Source organism: Cyrtonyx montezumae, unplaced genomic scaffold (assembly GCF_038088225.1).
Source record: "Cyrtonyx montezumae isolate F1298 unplaced genomic scaffold, pur_monq_1.0 scaffold_18, whole genome shotgun sequence".
Taxonomy (NCBI): domain Eukaryota; kingdom Metazoa; phylum Chordata; class Aves; order Galliformes; family Odontophoridae; genus Cyrtonyx; species Cyrtonyx montezumae.
The window spans coordinates 6,720,999-6,742,155 of record NW_027071914.1 but is presented as its reverse complement, the minus strand read 5'-3'; the positions used below and the strand labels follow the sequence as shown (position 1 = coordinate 6,742,155).

The window sequence follows — 21,157 nt, the reverse complement described above, 5'->3', positions numbered from 1 at the left end:
ATTTAATTCACAGTAAGGCATGGCTAGTGACTGATTTTAATTCCATCATGAGATGCCTAGTCTTCCACCATGTCTAGTCCTTACCAAACACAAATAACAAAGCACGTTTATTATTATCCAAGCTCAGCCTTATAAGAGAAATCTATAGGCTTTTATTATTATTATTCCTGTGCCCTGTGTAGAGCTATTCAAGATCTGATTCTTGATATTCAAATTGCACTACTCAAAATTTGGTATTACATAGCATTGATACAGTGATAATCTCCATGTCAAACTTTTTACTGTTACCTTAAATAAGGTCACGTACAAGGAAAGGAAGCACAAAATAACAAGTTTGTTTTTCACAGAAAAACCTCTTTTCCCGTTCCATAATTACAAAAGCAAACAGGATGTCAAGCAAAAAAATTTTCCAAAGTTGGGAGGCTATACTTGAGGTTTTTGTTTTCTGACCTTAGCTAAGTAATCTATTCAAAAACTAGGGAAGCAAGGCAAGATTTTTTTTTCTCAGATGTCAATATAATTGCTTATAGCTTTGCCTTTTTAATAGTATCTGTCACAGTACCATCAGGCATAAAACAGAAGATATCCTATACAGTGGAATTATATTAGCTTAGTATTGCTTTAATGCTCTGGCTTAGTAAAACAAGTAGAATGACACTAGTTGTTTAATTGGAATAAGCATATAACTGTTATATTTTAATCTAATGAAGATTTATATTCAGTTTAAGATGAATTTTACAGCTAACATCTGTAGACAAAAATAAAGTAATTATAAATATAAAAAAATAAATTCAGGAGGGTTATTCAATAAGAAAAACTGCTGAAATTTCAGACATCTCACATGTTTGTTTCTAAATATTGTCAGATCATGATATAGAGATGACTACACCATGACTGACTGATTCCAGATGTGACTTCCTTCTGGGTGAAATTACCATGCTGGCAAAATACAGAAAAAATGTGCAAGTATTCTGACAAGCCATGAATATGAGCATCTCACAAATTTTTACAGAACAAGAATCTTTATTAGAATAAAGATAGTTCTTTTCAAATCAAATTGAGCGATAGCATTGGGTTTTTTGAGATACTGTTCTTTAAATAGATGGCTGCATTCATGTTTTTCTAATTTTAAAGAGACAAGCACTAAGCTTCCTGTTCCCCCTGTTAATTTATAATGAAAAGTGTTTTCTGAAAGAAGTGTAGCTTATTTGGGAAGAGAAATTACATAAAATAGTAATATATGACAATTAGATAAAAAAATGCATTTTAAAAAAAGCATTACATTTCAGTAATGGCACTTTTCTTAAATCCATTTCCGGACCTCTCCCACTTACAACTCAAACCTATGGGAACAACAGTCGCGTCTCAAGCACCTCAGATTTTACACACACAGTTATGTAGTTTTAAAACAAACTGGGGGGGGTGGGGGGGGGGAAGAGGAGAATAAAAGAGAGGGGAGAGATGGAGGTAAACAAAAAATATACCTTACGAGACTTTCATAATTCCAAATTTACTCCCTTTACAATTAGATTTGCCTAGTTTCAGGTAAAGCAGAGGGTAAACTCAAACTTGATGCAGCAGAATATCTGAACCTATTTTCCATTTTCTGTTCATTTCTGTCTAATGCTCTCCTTCACTTGCCACTTCAGTGTGTCCCCATGATCACAGTAAAAAGAGATATAACTAGATCATATCACCTGTAAACAAATTGTAAGAAAACATATTCTAACAAAATAACAGCTAAAATAAAACCATTTTAAGTTATGGAAGCTTATCTATCTCCATAACTTAACTCCAGTAATTACAAGTCTAAATGCTGCTCTTTCAGGACAGGCTTTTCAAAATGTATATATATGACTGTTCTTATAATTGTCTCTTTTCTGCTAACAGGCTATTAAAAAGTTCTTCAACATTTTGTTATTCTCCTTGGGAATGGCATATGTTTTCTCTCCTTGCTCAAAAGTAGGGGTATAATTCAGTTTCAGTCCGTTTTATCACCCTACTCTGATAGTCCTGAAGATGGAAATCTTTTATCAATTTATTTAGCCAATGTGTCACAACTTTCTGCTGGAAGGCTGTTCCTAGGCTGGGTACTACATTTCAGCTCCCACTGTGTTTTTCTTCTTTCCTGGTCTCTGTTTCTGCTAATCTTGGTGACAACTGGTCATGAACCCATTTTGCTTTCACTTGAAATATTTAAATCATGGTCACAATTGCTATGGTTACTCACAACTTGAATACAACTGACTAGTTTTCCCATCTTCCTCTCTAAACAAAGTATCATCCTTAGTTTCTGTCTCTAATGTTGGAACTGACAAGTTACATGAGGAGAGAATAATCTTCACCTTATATGAACTACAATTCTGAGGAAAATGGTTGGGTATTGTAGTGAACACTCAATAGTAAAGCAGAAAACAGTTACTACTGTAGTGAGGAGGTGCCAATCTCTTTTCTCAGGTGACAGGTTATAAAACTTGAGGCAGTGTTGTGTGGATGTAGTGCATTAGGGGCACGGTTTAGTGGTGGACTTGTGGTCTTAGGTGGGTAGTTGGACTTGTTGATTTTAAGGAACTTTTCTAACCTAGATGATTCTATGTGAGGTCTGCTCCTAGGTAAGACTTTAGGATTTAAACCGTGCAAATGGGAGAGCAGAGATGTAAGCAGAGAGAGAAAATTTGGTATAATGCTGTGTGAAAACATTTTCTATTTTAAATGAAATAGTTTTACTTAAAATACAAGAGAAGAGAGGATAGGTACAATCATATTTCCACAGCCACTATAATCTGCAAATATACTATTCACTGAATCCTCACGTCTTTGTATCTGTAGGGAAACATGGAATACATCCTTCCCTCCCAGTGACCATTTTATCATCATGAATAATGTATAACATAGATATTATGGTGAATTTTTATGCACAGCACAGGATTTAGCTTGACTATGCATGAAGTTAAACAATGCTGTGAAGTAAACCAGCAAGCTTTGTTTCAGTCCTTCACTGAGAGGTAGAAAATCTTGGTGCTGTAAGTGGAGATTTACTGTGTGTGTGAGTAGTTTATTAAATCTTTGCTGTAGGATCTGTAGCTTCTATAGATACTTGGCATAAAAGATAAAATTGGTCAGATTTTTTTTTTGACAGATAGATTTTAATTGTAGTTAAACTATTTAGTTGTTGGCTATTCAGTACTGCTGCAATCTTTTTCTTCAGGCACTTTGTGGCCACTGTGACTCTGCTCGCAAATGGCAATGCAATAGCTAGTGGATTCCAGCGGGGATAACAGACACCTGTTATCTTCTCTGTTATCTTCTACATTTAGAAAAGTTAAATATAGAGCAACATCAGGTAAAAATCAGAATATCTTTATTGAAGTCAGCAGCATTCTAGAGATTTTAACCAATTAAATATATGACTTCATATCTGAGTGCTGAAAGACTGAGCTATCATGGTAGGTTTCTGCTTCAGAGAACAGCATCATTTCCCTTTTACTGTTTATATCATCATTCAAATTCTGCAGCACCAAGTTGTGAAAATCACCATCCTGTAGATTAGGAAATATCTACCTTATTTCAGAGGAATACACTTTGTGAGCAATTGCTCACTAATGAAGAAAGATGTGCCCAATCTGTCTCTCAGTTTAGTCTGAAAAATTGTTGCTGTTGAGTGAGATTTTAAATGATCTGTAGTGCATCCTTACTGACAAATGGTGGTGTCTGTACAAGAAATACTACATATGGTGCTTCTGAAAGCTACATAAGAGTGTCTTTGATATACAGATGTTACAGAACGTCAGAGACTGTAAAGTTTTAACACCAACTTTAAGTTAGCAATTAAATAAATTTGGATCTGAAAAAGATAATCCTCTCTTAATTTGAATTTTGAACTAAAGAATTTAGGCCAGAGGGCTCCAAAGCATACTAATTTATGACAGCTAAATTCCATTAATATTGTTATTTGCTAAATAAAAACTTATTTTTATTTTTACATAGCTTTCAATCTTACTTCAGGGAAATAAAAGCAAAAATGAAAAAGTCATAATATTGAGTCTATTAAAAGGAGGCATGAATTCCAGAACTGTAATGTGGACAGCTGTGGCTTTGTACTGTTAAGAAGATAGGATATCAGCACATTAATGAAATCTTTGACCAGCATGCTTGCTTTGTATTCTGGATGAGGTTCAGAAAGGAAGATGGAAAAAATGAGTTTCCTAAAGCATCAGTAATTTCAAAGCAGAAGTATCCTCTCAGAGTGACTGAACTAATCCTCTACTATTTCAACATATTTCCAGTGTAGAAATGACACTTTTGATGCTAAGGTGTGTCTTAAAGTGTCTATGACAATCAAATACAGCATCTCTTTATTAGTTCTTCATCCCTTGTTGGAAGACACATTTCTACCTATAGTACATAGCTCTGTCTAAAGAGATGATAATTGCTCAATGAAGAACAATGATTAAACTTTGTCCAGATGATACTGGAAAAAAACATATGGATGATGTGCACTAGCAAAGATCTTGATAATCTAAACTTTCAGCTTGTTTAATCCCAGTTTTTGCTAAAGTTACACTTCACCAATGACAGCCTCACAAAGGAGCCATGTAAATGTTATAAATCAGTTAACAATTTAATGCAGAATTTGGGATCAGTATAGTGAGGAACTGAGGAAGCTAAGAAACATGAGTCGAAACTTTTTGAACCCTGCTATGGTAAAAACTTCACAGACACATGAGTTTCATGTACAACTGTACAGTAGTTTAGCAGTTTATAGATCGTTACGTATTTTATCACAAAGTAGTGAAAAATGAGACTCAATCTTATGCTGTTCCCTCTCCACAAAGCTTCCTGTTGTCCAAAGGAATGCACTTTCTGGTCTAAAGTAATAAATGTTTATTAACATCTAATCATTTCTGCCCTCTATCTGCTTTGTGATTATGAGTTTCAAGTAATTCGATATATTCAAAGAGCCCCCCTGAACTTCAGGCTGAACAGTAGTTATATACCTAAGTAATTACAAGCATAGCAAATTCTTGCCATCTCAAGTAGCAAAATGAGAAGGGATTGGACCAGATGAACTCCAAAAGCACCTTCCAACTTTAATTACTCCATGATATGAAATCTCTGTTTCACTTTCCAATTCCCTTAAACTGTCTCTTTTTCTAATAGGGAACAGTGTACCTAGATTGGTCTTGGACACATCTTATTACAACACTAACGTGAGAAGTAGGAATATCTCAATGAGTGAGATTTTATTGCGATGTCCAAAACATTAACTTTCAAAAAATATACTGTAATCTTCAAACAGGGAAATACATGTGCCTTTGCTTACCTCTATTGCTAAACACGAAAACTTCTAGTAGTCAAAAACAAAAACAGATTTCTGTGTGCACTTAAGTATAATCTCGGCTTTGCCAAATTTGTTCTGGATATTAAAAGCTCCTGCAAAATTTAGGCCATATAATCAGAAGGACTGATCTGAAAGTCTTAAGGAGATGAAAAGGGCTTTGCCATTATAACTTTCATTACTATTAATGGCACTTGCACAGCTAAAATTCTGTTCATCTGGATATAGATGCACCCCCGGATTGTTCTGTCTGGTATGCAATTTTACAGAGACAGACATTTAGGCAATTGGATATCCATGTTGACTTATGATCCACTTGGAATTCAGTTAAAAGATGAAATTCGGTGGTTTTATCCTTAGTTGCATTGGCTCTATTCCCCTCCCTCTCTTCTACACTAATCTCATCAAACATTTGTTGCATTTTGAGATTCAGAGTGCCAAAATGGTTTGGAACGCCAGATAAGCAAACAAATAGCTGTTGCATTCCTACAAATCTACCAAGGGAAATGGAGTGCCTGCAGGCTGCTCTTCAATAAGGTTCTTCAAGATTTGAGAGATGTCCCAGACAAGCATGTGGTTTTTCATCTTCTGATTTCACAATGTCCAATACACCAGACCCATTACTACCTGCTTCACTTTGAACATTTTTGCAGCACCTTCATATTCAGGGCCTCATTCTCATTGCGAAAGGATGTCTTTGATTTTCTCTTTCCCATTTAGAAAAGGATTTCTTCTTGGAGAAGAGATATTTAACTAGTTATACAACAAGAGTATGGGTTTTTATACATCACAATTTTATTTTCATTTACTCTGCAGACTAAAAACATATAACATAGTGCTTTCTGTTTTCAATGAATCTATTTAGAGGGATTTCCTTCAGGAGGGAGAACCCTGCTTCAATTATGTTCCTTTGAATTGCAATTAGATCTTTGAACCCCAGACAGCTGAATAAACAAATTTCCCTCACCAATTTAATTATCTTGGCCTGTTTTTCATTACCAGCAGATTACTATGTAGCAAATTGCCATTTAAAGCTCAGAGTTTGATTGCCAGTAAAACACTACAGACAGGCTGTGGACTGTATTGCCAAGAGGAGAATGGCTGGATTGCTATTGTTTGATCTGGAAAGCTAAAGCTCTAAGAGATGTGATGCTGATGCATGATGGGTTAGGTGATGCCTGGAGGCTGCAGTCAGCAGTATTTAGTACAGGCAATGAAAGCACAGGTTGATGTAGCTTTGCTAGCAAGCTCAATTCAATGCAGTGCAAGCCTGGTTCTCTCATTCATGCTGTGTGTTCCTGCTTGCTTTTGTCCTGTGTACAGTCTCATGCTGGTTCCAAGTTCACTGTACCTTCAGCACCTCCTGGGAAAAAAAGCAGTCCTATGTGATGAGGCCAAGCAGTGCAGTGGCTCTTTCTCAATAGGCTGTGCAGATTGGGGACAAAGAACTGAAAGCCTCTTTCCTAGTGAAGCTGTATTTGTGCCACTGGCTTACAGTTCCAAAGGCTCAAGACAGGGAAAAGCCCTCAGACCACTCACGCTGGGTAGGTCTAAGCTGGAAGCATCAGAGAGCACTGTAGTGAGGAACACGCAAAGCCCCAGCTGAGCAAAGGTCTACGTTAGAAGAACCGAGTTCTTAGACTATGGGACTACAAATTCCTTCACTATCACTCCCATGAACATCATTGGCTGTGTCTGCTTTCATTCACATGTGCCAAGCAAGAGCTCTAGACCCCCTAAGAATCTGTTTCCCTGCACTTTCCCACTCTTGCACTGTTAAGGAGGGACTGTACAGAATCAGTCTCAAATAGGAACTTATTTTTTTAATCATTCATATCCAAACTCCCTCCACTTGCTTAAGACATTCATTAAGGGTTTCCATATCCAGCAGAGTTCAAACTGTGTCGTAGAATAAGGTCAGGGAAGGAAGGCACTGGTATATTATGCCAGAAAGAATCTTACAACTGTCTAGCACCATTCAGTTCTGATAAGCACTGACATAGCTGGTGATGACATATTCTAAGTTAGATTCTATCTTCTCCTTTGGAACTGGTGGCACAGATTTCAAAATAGCACAACAACCATTAAGGCTAGCCTACGTGTTTCTGGTACTGAACTTCCCTTTTTTAATGCACTAAGCAGGTTGAATTTACTAGATCTGTTGCCATACTGCTCAGTAGCAGAAAAAAAAATACATGGTAGATGGACTATTTTTATTCTTTCTGTGCTCTGGTTAGCAAGAGTGAAAATGAAAAACACTGGAAAACATTTATGCTGAACTTTCCAAATGCTGAACTTTTCAAATGCACAATAAGCTCAAGTTCATCAGAGTGGAGAGAAGCTGTGTGACTGAATGAATCTAATTATTGTTCTTGTCAGTAATGTGTTGCATCAAATTGTTATCTCAAAGGAGAGCAATTCAACAACACTGTGTACATACTAAGTGATATTTTGGTGGAGAGTTGCATAAGCTAAATGACAATTGGATTTGTTTTATAATAGGTCCCATCTGAGTCAGTGAGAGGAAAAACAGAAATGCCAAAGGTGATAAGCACTGATACTTCAAACAGAGTATGAGCTCAGTCGTATTAAAAGGAGATTTTGCTAAAGTGAACTGTAACCTCAGCTGTAACGTGTGATCTTTACAGTGAGTCTCTATTTATAAAGCAGGCTACTTTTCAATGTTTTGTACAATACTATTAAAATCTGAAAAATGTATTGTCTCCAGAGAGTTTGCTCGCAAATCTTACTTTTCAAGGCTTTCAATTTCTTCATTTTTATGTCTTTAACAGTTCCACCCAAAAGGGAGATGATGATTACGAAGATTACACTTCAAATAAGACTTGGGTTTTGACACCCAAAGTCCATGAGAGTGATGTCACTCTTATTTTAAATGGCTTGCTGGAAGGATATGACAACAAGTTAAGACCTGATATAGGAGGTAGGTTGGTTTTCTTTAAGTCTAAATTGGATTAAGCAGTGAAGTGAAATCATTTTCATACAACATTATACTGCACAGGAACAGAATCTGTTTAAAGTATGAAAACAAAATAAGAGATAGTAAAATATCAGTGACATGAAAACAAGCTGTGATTTTGCAAATTTGCATACATTTTTAAGATTCCTAAATCTCTCCTGAAACAGCTAATAAGACTGTTGTGATTTGCTGAATCAGGACACATGCAATCGTGCACCTGCACAGGAAGTTTGGAATTTTAACTTCTGGGGAATTAAGAAGAATTTTTTCTTCTCTGTGTAATTAAGAGAGGTTGTTAGAGAACCAAAAAAATATATATAGTGGAAAGTAAGGCCCAAGTAAAGATAATGCAGTCTGATCCTTGCATGGTTTGATGTGGTGGACACATGGAGACTCTGACAGTAATAGGTCTGAATTGGCTGATGCAGTTTAGAACCATGAAACGTCAGAATATCCTCAGCTGGAAGGGTCCCACAAGGATCAAGACCAGCTCCTGGCTCCACACAGAACAACCCCAAATGCAAACTCTATCCACGAGTGCTTCTTGAACTCCAGCAACCACTGTCCTAGGAAGCCTAACCACCCTCTGGTAACCAACATTTTCCTAATATCCAACCTGACCCTCCACTGACACAGCTCTATGTCAGTCCCTTGGATCATTGCACAGCAGAGCAAGAAGTGACTCAGGAAGGTTTCACAAAAGATAAATGCAATCAAGTAGATTAACTTAATTTCCCTAGATTTCCCCCACAACTTGTGCATGTATATAGACTCAAGCTCAGACCCATAAGGGAAATCTCATTTGAACCGAAACGACTTTTACAGGGACCTTCCTCCCCATTGATTACTTAGGGACCTGAGAGATAAGGGTGCTTGAGCAAATGGGAATTAGACTGAACAGACAGTTATGTCTGTAGAAGAGGATATGGAAGTAGTAAGGTTATGGTAAAACAAAAAGAGAATTCACAGATGAGATAGGCAAAGGAACACAGACAACAGCCAGGTTAGTGAAAGAAACCTCTTTTAACAAGTTTATATAGGCTTATAAACCAACATACATTGTACACGTATGTAGTCTAAATTAACAGAGGAATTTGCCTTATTCTCTCTAAGACATTAGACAGCTGAGAGAAATTAAGTATACATAACAAGCATCTGGGAAAACAAATAAAATTGTTTTAGTCAAGGTGCGTGAGAAATAATAAAGCTAAAGTAGAGTAATTTCAAAATAAATTAATCTAACAACTGGTTTTATTTCCTCTTTTAGAGCTTTGAGTATTAATACTATTTGGGGTTCATGAGATTGTCACTTATTTACTGCCATCTCTGCAGGCAACAGCAGTCACATTGCTTTCAGCATAGTAATGTTCAATGAGTGATGCAACATTTTGTGTGAGGAATAAATTTACTTTTGTTGATAGTGTTTTGTCAGATGCGTTGCTGTGATTTGACACAAAATACACATACTCTCCATCAGATATGACTCACTAAAGTAATGACACAGGTATCTGTATTTGTTTTATTTACTACTGTGTATTTATCATAAAATAAGAGAATTTGTTCTGATAGAATTATATATCTGATAGATATTATATAATAATTTATCTCAAAGTTTGTTCAACTTATTTCAACCTGGACATGTTGCTGTAAAATTATATTTATTCTATCTGCACATTTAAATGTGAGGCATTCACAGCTATACAACAGAGTTATTAAAACAATCTTTTCCTTTTTTTTTTTTTTTGACTTCTGCAGTTGATTGTGAACTTCGCTCATAATAGTGATTCTTTTTTCTCTTACAGTTAAACCAACAGTAATTCACACTGACATGTATGTGAACAGCATTGGGCCAGTGAATGCTATCAATATGGTAGGTAAACGATTGCCACACTTTTCTACAGTGTTCAGTTTGTTGCAAAGCCTCCATCATTTTTGACATTACAAGGTTACCATTAGTTCTAATGTTGTGTTATACATCAATTATTTTCAAATCTCGTTATTGAAGATGTGAGGACTACACGAACTATGAATCTGGACAGGACAACAAACTGAACTGTGAATAATAATAATTTTAACATATCTTCACACATCTGTGTGCTGTATTCTACACTGTTTTATGGCAGATCAGTTCCTATGGGACTGAGTTTCCAGATTACTACAAAGACAAGCGAAAGCATTCAGCAGTGATAGTACCGCTTTGTCCACTGAGAGATAAAAGGGAAAAACATAGATTCTAAGAGCAAACTTTAATTATATCTTCATATAGCTAATGGAAATTGGTCTAGCATTAGCAGCACAATGCCTACTCACTTCATTCTTGTAGTTTTAATGTGCAGAAAGAAATCTCAGATTACTCTTCTGCATTCTGCAGTTCCCTTTGCAGCTACTGGCTACCTGGTGAATGTCAGGGTAAGTGAGACTTCACCACTTTGACTTTAACTGGCAGTCACAGCCAATAGAGACAGTCAAATCAGCTGCCATCTTAACTGTCCTAGGTCCAAGGGAGTAAGTAATTGTTCTCTAACAAATCAGGTGTGAGTTGAGGCATGGGGATACAAAATATGTACAGTACATGCATAACTCCATTTTAATGTAGATCAATTTGTCAATAGGAAAATAATGACATAAATATTTTTTAAACAATTATCTTTGGTAAGAAACCCTCTGAAAAAAATTATTAAAAATGTTTTTATCAGTTCGAGTATCGTCATCTTCTATATTTCACTTTTTTTTTCTATGAAGTTAAGGAAGGTATGTCAGGACTAATGTAAAATGCTGAGTGCTGTGTTTTCATCAGTATTTCTGGTTAACACAACAGGAATATACAATTGATATATTTTTCGCCCAAACGTGGTATGACAGACGTCTGAAGTTCAACAGCACTATAAAAGTGCTCAGATTAAACAGCAACATGGTTGGGAAGATCTGGATACCTGATACATTTTTCCGGAATTCCAAGAAGGCTGATGCTCATTGGATAACAACTCCTAACAGGATGCTCAGGATCTGGAATGACGGCAGAGTGTTGTACACACTGAGGTATTTACACCTGACTTTAATTTCAGTTTCTCAACGGAAAGCCTGAAAGATGGGTTTTGTGAATTCAGTTCACTTGATGTCATTGCATAATGTTTTTCCCTTATATGTGCAACCCTGAAGAGGGGACATATTTAGAATATATTATTTGCATGCAATTTATTTGATATTGACACAGTAAAATAGTTTCATTTCTACTTATAGATTTTACTGTCATGCTCTCAAAATAGTTATATTTCTATACTGAAAAGAATATAAGCATGGTTAAAGTAATTCATTCTCATGTGTTTTGTTGTTTACCAGTGGTTTGGTCTATATTGACTTTTAACATTGTTTTGGGTTAAAGTAATGAATCTGAATTATCCTTGAATCAAAGAGATGTTTTAAGTGAGGTATTATATGCAGCAGAGGCCTCATACTCAGAACTGATTTCTTTTTAGATATACAATGCTTCACCCTTACAAAATATTTCATTCCTCAAATATATTATGAAAAAAGTAGCATCATTTTATCATTGGACATTTACAGTTTAGGTCAAACTCACAGCTCTGTTTGACTAAAATTTCCATGAATCCAAATTTGAAAAACCTGTCTTCAGATTTCTCATCTGCCTTGATAATTTTTATTTTGAGACTTTTATAAATCTTTTAAATAATTAATTTACATGCATACCTACATTTCAATGTTACATATGGAATGTGTAGTAATTTAAATAATATATACTCAGTTATAATATATTTCCTAAATGTGGAAGTCATAAGTATGTTTTTTATTTTTTATTTTTCTAATGTGGTATAGTAGTTGGACCTACGTAAAGTATAGAAAAAGATGGTATTTGTTCAAGAGAATTTATAATTTAAAAGGAGAGTACAGAATCAAAAATGTTAGGCATAATAAAAAACCACCAGACCATCTTAGTTTCTGACTATTTTTACAAAGTGATTTTGATTTTCTGCTCTTGTTTCATTGAGTTAAAAAAAAAATAGCAGAAAAGTGTGTTCATTAGCATTTTAATGAATCATTTGAAGCTTTCCTTAAAACAACCTTTTAATGTTGCAAACATTTGAATTACAAACAGGAGTTTTATTTTGTAGTTATTTTACATTCATTACACACTGCATCACCAAAAGAGATAAGAGAATGGCTGGAATTGAAATCCAAGGTAAATCAAAGTAAGCCTGACAAAGAAGATCCTAGATCAACTTTTGAAATGTTAAATTAGACTTAGCTACACTACTGTCTCTTTAGACTTTGTCACCTTTCTCTTCAAACCTCTCAGTTTCCCTCATTAGAATGAGATATACCTGATATAACTTACAGTTGTATCAAATACTTATGTATGCCTGGTTTCTCTAGTGAGTCACAGCAAACACCGGTATGGATTCAACCTGTTTTAATCCAGAAGGGAAATGTGGTAGTATCATTGCAGATCTGGGATTCTGTCTGAGAGAGGTGGTTGATTTTCTCATTTCCTTTTCCTAAGACTGAGAGCAGTCTATCCTGACAAGCAAAAAATCAAGCAAGCAGGTCTGCATGGATCAACACAAAGCTCCTGACAAAACTCAAACATGAAAAGAAAACATACAAGAGCTGGAAGCAGGAGGAATATAGAGACACTGCCCAAGCACCCAGATACAGGGTTAGGAAAGCCAAAATTCAACTGAAATTGAATTCAGTGATGGACAGGAAAGCACTAAGAGTCTCTATGTATGGATCCTAAGCAGAAGAAAGATTAGGAAAAGTGTGGTCATACCACTGAATGGGAATGAGGATCTGGTCTCAAAGAACACAGAAAAGGTCAAGGTACACAATGCCTTCTTTGCCTCAGACTTTACTGCTAAGACCAACTTTCAGAAATCCCAGCACCAGGGTATCCATGAGATACTGGAGAGATGGGCCAAGATGACTCTGATGGAGTTTAGCACAAGAAAGTATGAAGTTCTGTAACAGCAGAGGAATAGTCATGCATCAGAGTAGATAGGGAGCCAAACAGCTGAAAAACACCTTGCAGGAAATTAGGATCCTTGTGGACAGCCCATTTACCACAGGCCGGCAAAGCGTCCTTGCAGCAAAGACCAACAGCATCCTGGGCTTGATTGGGAAGAACGTTGCCAGCAAGTTGATGGAGATGATCCTCGTCCTCTGTCCAGCTCTGGTGAGATACACCTGGACTGCTGTGCCCAGTGCTGGGCTCCTCAGTATGAGAGATTAGCTCACTGGAGTGAGTCCAGTCAAGGGCACTACAAAATGAAGTGGTTTCAAGTATGAGACATATAGGGTAAGGCTGAGGTAGCTGGGTATGTTCAACCTGGAAAAGGCTCAGGGAGTTCTTACCAATGTGTGTAAATGATGGAGGATATAAAGAAGGCAGAGATAAACTCTAAGAGATATCCAATGATGGGATAGGAAGAAATGCAACCTGTTCCAGTGTCTCACCACCCTCATAGTAAAGAATTTCTTCCTAACATCTGGTCCAAATCTACCCTCTATCAGTTTAAAGCCATTTCCCTTGTCCTGTCGCTACATGCCCTTACAAAAAGCCCCTCCCTATCTTTCCTGTTGGCTCCCTTCAGGTACTTGAAGGCCTCTTCAGAGCCTTCTCTTCTCCAGGCTGAAAAGCCCCAGTTCTCTCAGCCTATCCCTGCTCTGGATCTGCTCCAAAACCTCTATGTCCTTTTTGTGTTGGGGGCCACAGAACTGGATGCAGTACTCCAGGTGCAGTCTCACGAGAGCAAAGCAGAGCAGAGGGGCAGAATCACGTCCCTCAACATGCTGGTCATGCTTTCTTCTTGTAGCCCAGGATATGGTTGGCTTTCTGGGCCTGCAAGCTCAAATTGCCAATTCATGCTGAGTCTTTCATCAACTGGCACCCCAAATCCTTCTCAGGGCTGCTCTCAAGCCATTAAAAAAAGTGTGATGAAATCTATTCATTTTCTGAAGAGAAATATTTGTCATAGAAAAGGCAGTACTGAAAAAAAACAAAACATTGCTGTTTTTTTTTGTTTGTTTGGTTGGTTGGTTGGTTGTTTTTGAATCTATACTATGATTACCTTCAAATGAACTGAAGATGATAGAAATGAAGATGATAGAAAAGAGAATGGACAATGTACTTAGTACAAGGAATCAGCTCTCTTTCTGTGTCATGGTCACAACTTCCTTTAGACTCAAGAGAAAGGAGATTTGTTCTTAAATTCGTAATGAAGAAAATTTTCTTTTTAATGTAATTAACCTGTTGACTAGCAGCCATAGCATCCCTCTGCACACCACAGTATGAGATTCAGGGAGACATCTGAGCATAGCAACTACACACAGCCACCAGAAAGCACGTCCAGCTCACAGAGCTGCTCATCTGGACACCAAGGAAACAGCAGCTAACAAGAGAAATCTGTAGTTTTCATAGAGACTCGAGGAGCAAATAAACATCACTGCTTTTTCCTCTCTCTCACCTCCTCCCTCCTTTTCAAAGCCTTCTCCTCTGCTGCTTAGTTACTTATAATCCAAGTATAATGCAGCTCATGCATGGCTAGGGCTACGTGTAGCCTAGTTAAATGAAAAATGATGGAGTTTTTAGCAGGCAAATCAGGGGATGCATCTCATTTAATTTTGGATTTCTAAAAGTACATGTGTCTGCCTGATTAAGCACCTACACCACTTGAGATATCACTGAGATTTTCCTGATATTCAGTAGAGAGAAAAATGTTTCTGGTGCATTCCTCTTCAGATTTAATTTAGATGTCTATTTTGGAATCAAATTAAGTGTATCCCCAGAGTACCTTTCTTTCAACTAGAGGTGAAGATAGCTGAGATGGCTATCTTGGAGGCAGATGCCTGAATTTGGACTCCTAACAATTACTTCTTGAAAAGTATTTTTTTTTCTGTAAAATACATTTCCCTAGTGCACTTTGCTATGTTGTGACACAGAGATTAGCTACTGCTCATGAGAAGACCTGTGTATTTACTGAGGGATTTGTTACTCATGAGTAATACTGCTTCAGATGCATAATTACAGTACTTTTAATATCTTATTCTACTATACAGTCCAGAATGTAGGTAGTAAGGGACAATTAACTAAAAACAAAACACTAATTACTAAAAAGCACAATGTCTTCTATGTTTGGAATAACTAAATTAATACATACATATCAGTTTAATTTTCCTTTCTATACTCATTGTATGTATGCATATTTCATACTCAGGTTCCATGCTAATAACAGTCTTGTTTTGCTTGCCATTATGAAGCTTTTAGTACAGGTTTCTCATGTATGCTCTGTATACCTGATCTCCTCCTCAGACTGACAATTGATGCTGAGTGTCAGCTACAGTTACACAACTTCCCAATGGATGCCCATTCCTGCCCCCTGGAATTTTCAAGCTGTAAGTAATGTGCTTAGAAATAGCTCTTTCCTGACCCATGCTAACTACTTATGAAAAACTTCTATTTATATACTTAAGAGTCAGTTAAGGCTATGTTTTTGCTAAACATAATGCAATGGTTTTCAGTTTTATTTTGAATTTATTTTGAAGTGTAGGAATCGTATATGTGCACAAATATCACTTTTACATAATATTCCTAAATTATCTGACTTCTAGAATTCTTGCAATTAATATTTATGCTTAAATTTTAGCATGAAAGTAAAATGTTTTACCTTCAGCATTGGCCTGATACTTTCTCTTTGCGCATGGGTGCTTTACTATCAGTAGTTGGAGTGAAGAGTTTGAATTTTGTGTTTGAGACAAAGAGTGAATACTGGGTCCAGCTGAAGAGGTTTGGCCTTAACAAACAGATGGGCAAAACTGCATCCTATTAAGTACAAAAAAGTAGAAAATTCTATCTTAAAAAAAGCACCTCAAATGATATTTTAATTTATAATAGTTAAAATGTTACATTAAGTAAAAGGCACAACTAAATAACTTGAGGGGAAAATATATATGTATATATATATATAAATTTACTTGCGATATGCTTCTCCAGTTTCTTTCAGAAATAGAAAATAGTATTTTTACTCCCCAGAGTACATTAAAATCCTAGCAATGACTATGAAACAAAGCATTCTGTATTTTCCATTGCAATAAGATGGTTACCCAAGGGAAGAGATCATTTACCAATGGAAGCGCAGCTCAGTGGAGGTGGGAGATACCAGGTCCTGGAGGCTCTACCAGTTCTCCTTTACCGGATTAAGAAATACAACTGAGGTGGTGAAGACTACATCAGGTAAGACAACTGATCTATTTACCATATTTTCTTTCTACAATTTTACTGAAGGAAACTAAGAAGGAAATCTCTTACTATTTGGAACTTGACACTGGCAATTGCCAGAACATAAGGAACCATCCAGGGTTTAGTATTTCCAAAGAGGAACTCACAGGAAGAAAAGTTTCCAACTGCTATCCATTCATGTCTTGAGCTTATGAAATACCAGGCACGGGCAGAAGACAGCCACTACTGTAAGGGATGGGTGGGCAAAGGAACTTCCTAGACTACATCAGCATAGGAAACAGCACAGCTGAGACACAAAGTAATAATCTGATACTGGTTTGAATATATAATAGTACTGTTCCCAACACTCACAAGCAGAAAGTTGACCTGGGCAGAAATGAAATCCAAAGACCCAGGGTCTTTACTACAGCAGATCCAAGTATATTTTGCTCATTAAAACAGAGCATATTCAGCTCTCGGGAAAGAAAACAGCCTTGCAAGCTGGAATCTCAGATGATTTTCCTGCATATTTTTATCTCCTTGGAAACAAGTAATGGAATTTAAAATAATAAAGAAAGACTCTGCTTTTAATAAAAATGGCAATTTGAATCCTGCTAGCTTTGCAGGAAAGTACATTCTTCTAGACATAAATATTGTTTTATTTGTCAGTAGAAAGGAAATCAGTGAATATGAGAAAGGATGCAAAGAAGAATCACATTTTAATGTTCATGTACATCATGATATCCCTTGTCTTTTATTCCTTACTTTAATGAAAGCATTTTTTCTTTCAGATTGCTTTTGATTTTCACCTGATTTTATTGCTTTGGCAAATATATTAATTCAAATTCAGACATCTGTGTTTAGTCTGACCTCAGAAATATCCCCATCCATTGGAAAGAATAACACAATTCTTTCTAAAAGGTCAGCATCTCTGTTATATTCAAAAGGCAAGTGAGCTGCACTAGAGCTCAGAGCAGCCTGCTGTGCATTACACTGGAGTGCAAACAAAGAGTTTGAGAATTAATTCAGCTCCAAACTCCTGAGTCACTGGATATTAAGCACCAGTGACATGTTTAGTCTTATGAGCAGGGCAAAAATGAAATGAAGCCTCCCAGCTGTAGCCACATTTGCCTTATGGCATCTTCTGCCATTTTAGCTGAGGGAAATATTTAGTCAGCTATTTAGGAAAGCATTTGACCTTTCTCATTTTCCCAGGGAAATAAAGGTGCAAAAGAGGACAAGATAGCACTTGTGTGTATGGAGCCATAGCTGCTAATAACTACCATAAGACATGACATGTTGGAGTTGCTTTCAAAGCAAAAATACAAACAATAATCAACAATGCATCTCACCTCAGCCTGCCCCTGCAGCAATCACAGCACAAAAAGCAGCAGTAAGCCACTGAGGTCTTATCCTGCTCAGGTGCAAACACTAGCTTTGCTTCAACAATAACTCAAGTTTCTGCCATTTGCTTTTTTATTTCTTTCTTTGCTTGACTCATTCTCTAATTTGGTCAGAAATAGAAAGCAGTAAAATTTTAATATGCTACAAGCTTCAGATCCACATCTTGCACTGGTCAATCAAAAGCACTCCCTAATAATCTGCTATTGTGCAGTGAGCACATCCTGGGAATTAAGTAGTAAAGCACACAAACACACACACACACAATTTTTTCCCATGCAAAGTTAAAATTTATTTCAGGGAATAGCCATTAAAGCCTGTAGTACTAACTTGGAGTATTACTGTAATGTTGCATCAGTAATTTTCACAAGACACCACACCTTTTAAACAAAAAAAGTAATTACCAGTTAGCATGCCCTTCAAAGAAGCAAAAAGTCACTCTAATCACTCAGATACTAAAAAATACTCATGAAAGGTACTCAGCTCCCTGAGCTACTTTAAAGATATGCTGAGTAAAATACTTAAGAGAACTAGTCTGTGCTTCTTCTACTGCGGTTGTCACATATTTGAGTTTCCCTGATCCTTTGGGTAGCATAGTCATAAATGGGCAAGAAAATTAGATTTGATTTTGATCCAGGTACAGAATCTAAATAATTAGAAAATGGGAAAAATTACAAAAATTAAAATAGAGATGGTCATTAATATGGTCTACCCCCCACAGCTATTGTGATATAGCTGGCAGGGCCCAGAGAATGTTCGTTATTACCTAAGTTCTCATTAGCATGCTGGGAGCTGCACTGAGCTCAATATTCCTCAGCCCAAACAATTATCTACCTGTAATTATTCTAACATACACACATTTTAAACAATTTCACAAAAATAAAAGACAGGAAAAATATTCCAAGCTTTGAGATATACTTGCAACCTATGTGCACCCTGAGTACACAAGTTAAAAGTTTGAATGCCCGCATAACCAAAACCAGACATGACCCTTTATGTAACTAACTGCAGCACTGTGGATAATGGAGTTTAGTAAAAACTGATGGTAGTCCCACTTCAATGCTTTAAGAGACTATACTATCCACAGCTCTTCCTCCTAACTTATTGTAGCTGACAGCAGAAATTAGTAAAATCCAAACACAAGAAGGACAAGTTAGAGTTTAGAGATTGAACAGATGTAAATCAGGAGGAGCCTAGGGATAGTATCCAGAGATTTGAGAAAGCAGGGTAAATTTTCCATAACTTTACTTACTCCATTTTAAAAAAGAAAACCTTTTGGTTCTGGCTTCAGGTTTACCAGTGACTAACACATTCTAGTCCTTGAGGGCTATGCTAGCTTAATGACTGGAGCAAAAATAGAAAATCAGAAAGGATGGTGAGACTTGGTTTTTGAAAACCCTGATACCTCTATTTCTGTCATGCCTGAGCTGAATATTTGAGGTCTGTGCTGAGTTATGGGCAGAAGCAAATAAAAACTGTTTTGAGTGTAAGCTCTGTAGGATTGGATGGACTACCTGTCGGTTAGAAAATCCTGTCAGAATATGACGAAGATGGAAAAACAAGGCAAACTGGAAAAGACAAACTATCCTGTCTGTTTATCGTATCTGAAGCGAGCCATTCAGAGTTGTCCGCTTGTTTATCTCCCCACAGAACATTCTAATGTGACTCTAATGTTTTTCAAAAGTCACAGACCAAGCAATAAACTATGTCTTAGCCAGAGGAATCCACTGTCAATAGTAATGGGAACTGCTAAGAAAAGCAATGCACTTGCTGGACTGTTTTCCCACCTCATTTGTTTTGTATTCTTAATCCACACTGAATCTAAAAGTCTAAGAACCAGACATAAAATAGTTTTTAAAGTGAAAACAAGAACTCTTCTTCATTTGAATTGGATATATAGAGCAACACAAGCTTATTGAAGATGGAAAAATATATCTTATGACAGGGCAGTCATTTATAAGGAAAAAGGGAGAGAGGAGAAAAAAGAATGGAAAAAGAGTCTGAGGGCTGCAATAGTCAAAAACCATGTTAAGACATAGAATGGGATACTGTTACAAAGAAAGTTTCTTTTGTGGATGCAAGGCCCAGGATATAAATGTACGTTAAATATTAACAGTTCTGCTATATGAAAAGTCAATGCCAAATAGTTGTTGCATTTACTTTTATGTAAAACATTTTAAGAAAAAAAAGGAAGCACAAAAAAGGGTAGTAAGTAAAGGATTTAGAAAACATGACCTATGGGATATTTGGAAGGATGGAGCTGGTCTGGAAACGGGTATAATTGGTGATAAAATGAACTCATTCTTCACTTAAGTTTAGAAAAAATATATAAGCTAATTAGCATCAGGAATGAAACAACTCTTTCAGGAATGTAAAACAACTCTTCATAAACCATAATAATAATCAACACTGGCACATACTATTTAGGGAGGTAGTAGAAATACTAAAACCAGAGGGTTTATGAAACAAGTATGAGACAGTCTGTAAATGCAGTGATCCTACCTCAGACCAGGAGGAGAGAACTATCTTGTATCTCAAAAAGCTTTGCATCAAGAAATTTCAACAAATTTCATAAAATTACTGCATGAAAGATAGTTTTACTGATCATTCAGTGCTTTGGAATGGATGTTGTGTTACTGACTACTGTACCATGCAAAACTGTCTGTGAATGTGCTAGTATGCAGGAGAGATGGAACTTCTGGCATTCCCAGTTCAGTTCCGTGACTGAGCAGTTTTGGGTTTTTTTTAGACTAGATATTGTATATTCCTTAGTTACAGCCCAAGCCCTAAACTTTTAATTAGATACACAAGTGTTGTAAAAATAAGCAATAAACAGCAATTCAACAAGCTGCACAGGACCCATGACTTCATAAGCCAACATCTATAAATTGCATTTTTCTTTCTGTTCTGTGTTTTGAAGAGGTAACCAGAGCAGTGCAACAGAGATTTTTATTGCTCATAACTGATAAACAGTGTAAAATTGGTAATTAAATATTTATCTTATTATGCATATATTTAGCTACATAAATAGATGTGGGTCTGCTTTCTGTTTTATCTAAAAAAATGTGGTCAAGGCTATTATTTCATGGAAGAGGATAAATTTACAGGCTTTTATATTTTATCTTAGTGCAGTATTAATGAACTGAACTGCTGGCAGGCACACGGTCTCACAGCACTCCAAAAGAACAGGAGCCCTTTCACATATTTT

At 36.4% G+C, this 21,157-nt stretch overlaps 1 protein-coding gene across 2 annotated transcripts in view; it reads left to right on the top strand.

The window, feature by feature from the left end:
• The window catches only part of GABRG2 (gamma-aminobutyric acid type A receptor subunit gamma2), a 67,407-nt gene that overhangs the window by 16,173 nt on the left and 30,077 nt on the right, over positions 1-21,157 (top strand). For both annotated transcript variants that reach the window (XM_065734503.1, XM_065734502.1), the window contains exons 2-6: positions 8,131-8,279; positions 10,118-10,185; positions 11,134-11,354; positions 15,643-15,725; positions 16,426-16,563. In XM_065734503.1, the coding sequence (XP_065590575.1) occupies positions 8,131-8,279; positions 10,118-10,185; positions 11,134-11,354; positions 15,643-15,725; positions 16,426-16,563 (659 nt within the window). The remainder of the gene's footprint in view (positions 1-8,130; positions 8,280-10,117; positions 10,186-11,133; positions 11,355-15,642; positions 15,726-16,425; positions 16,564-21,157) is intronic.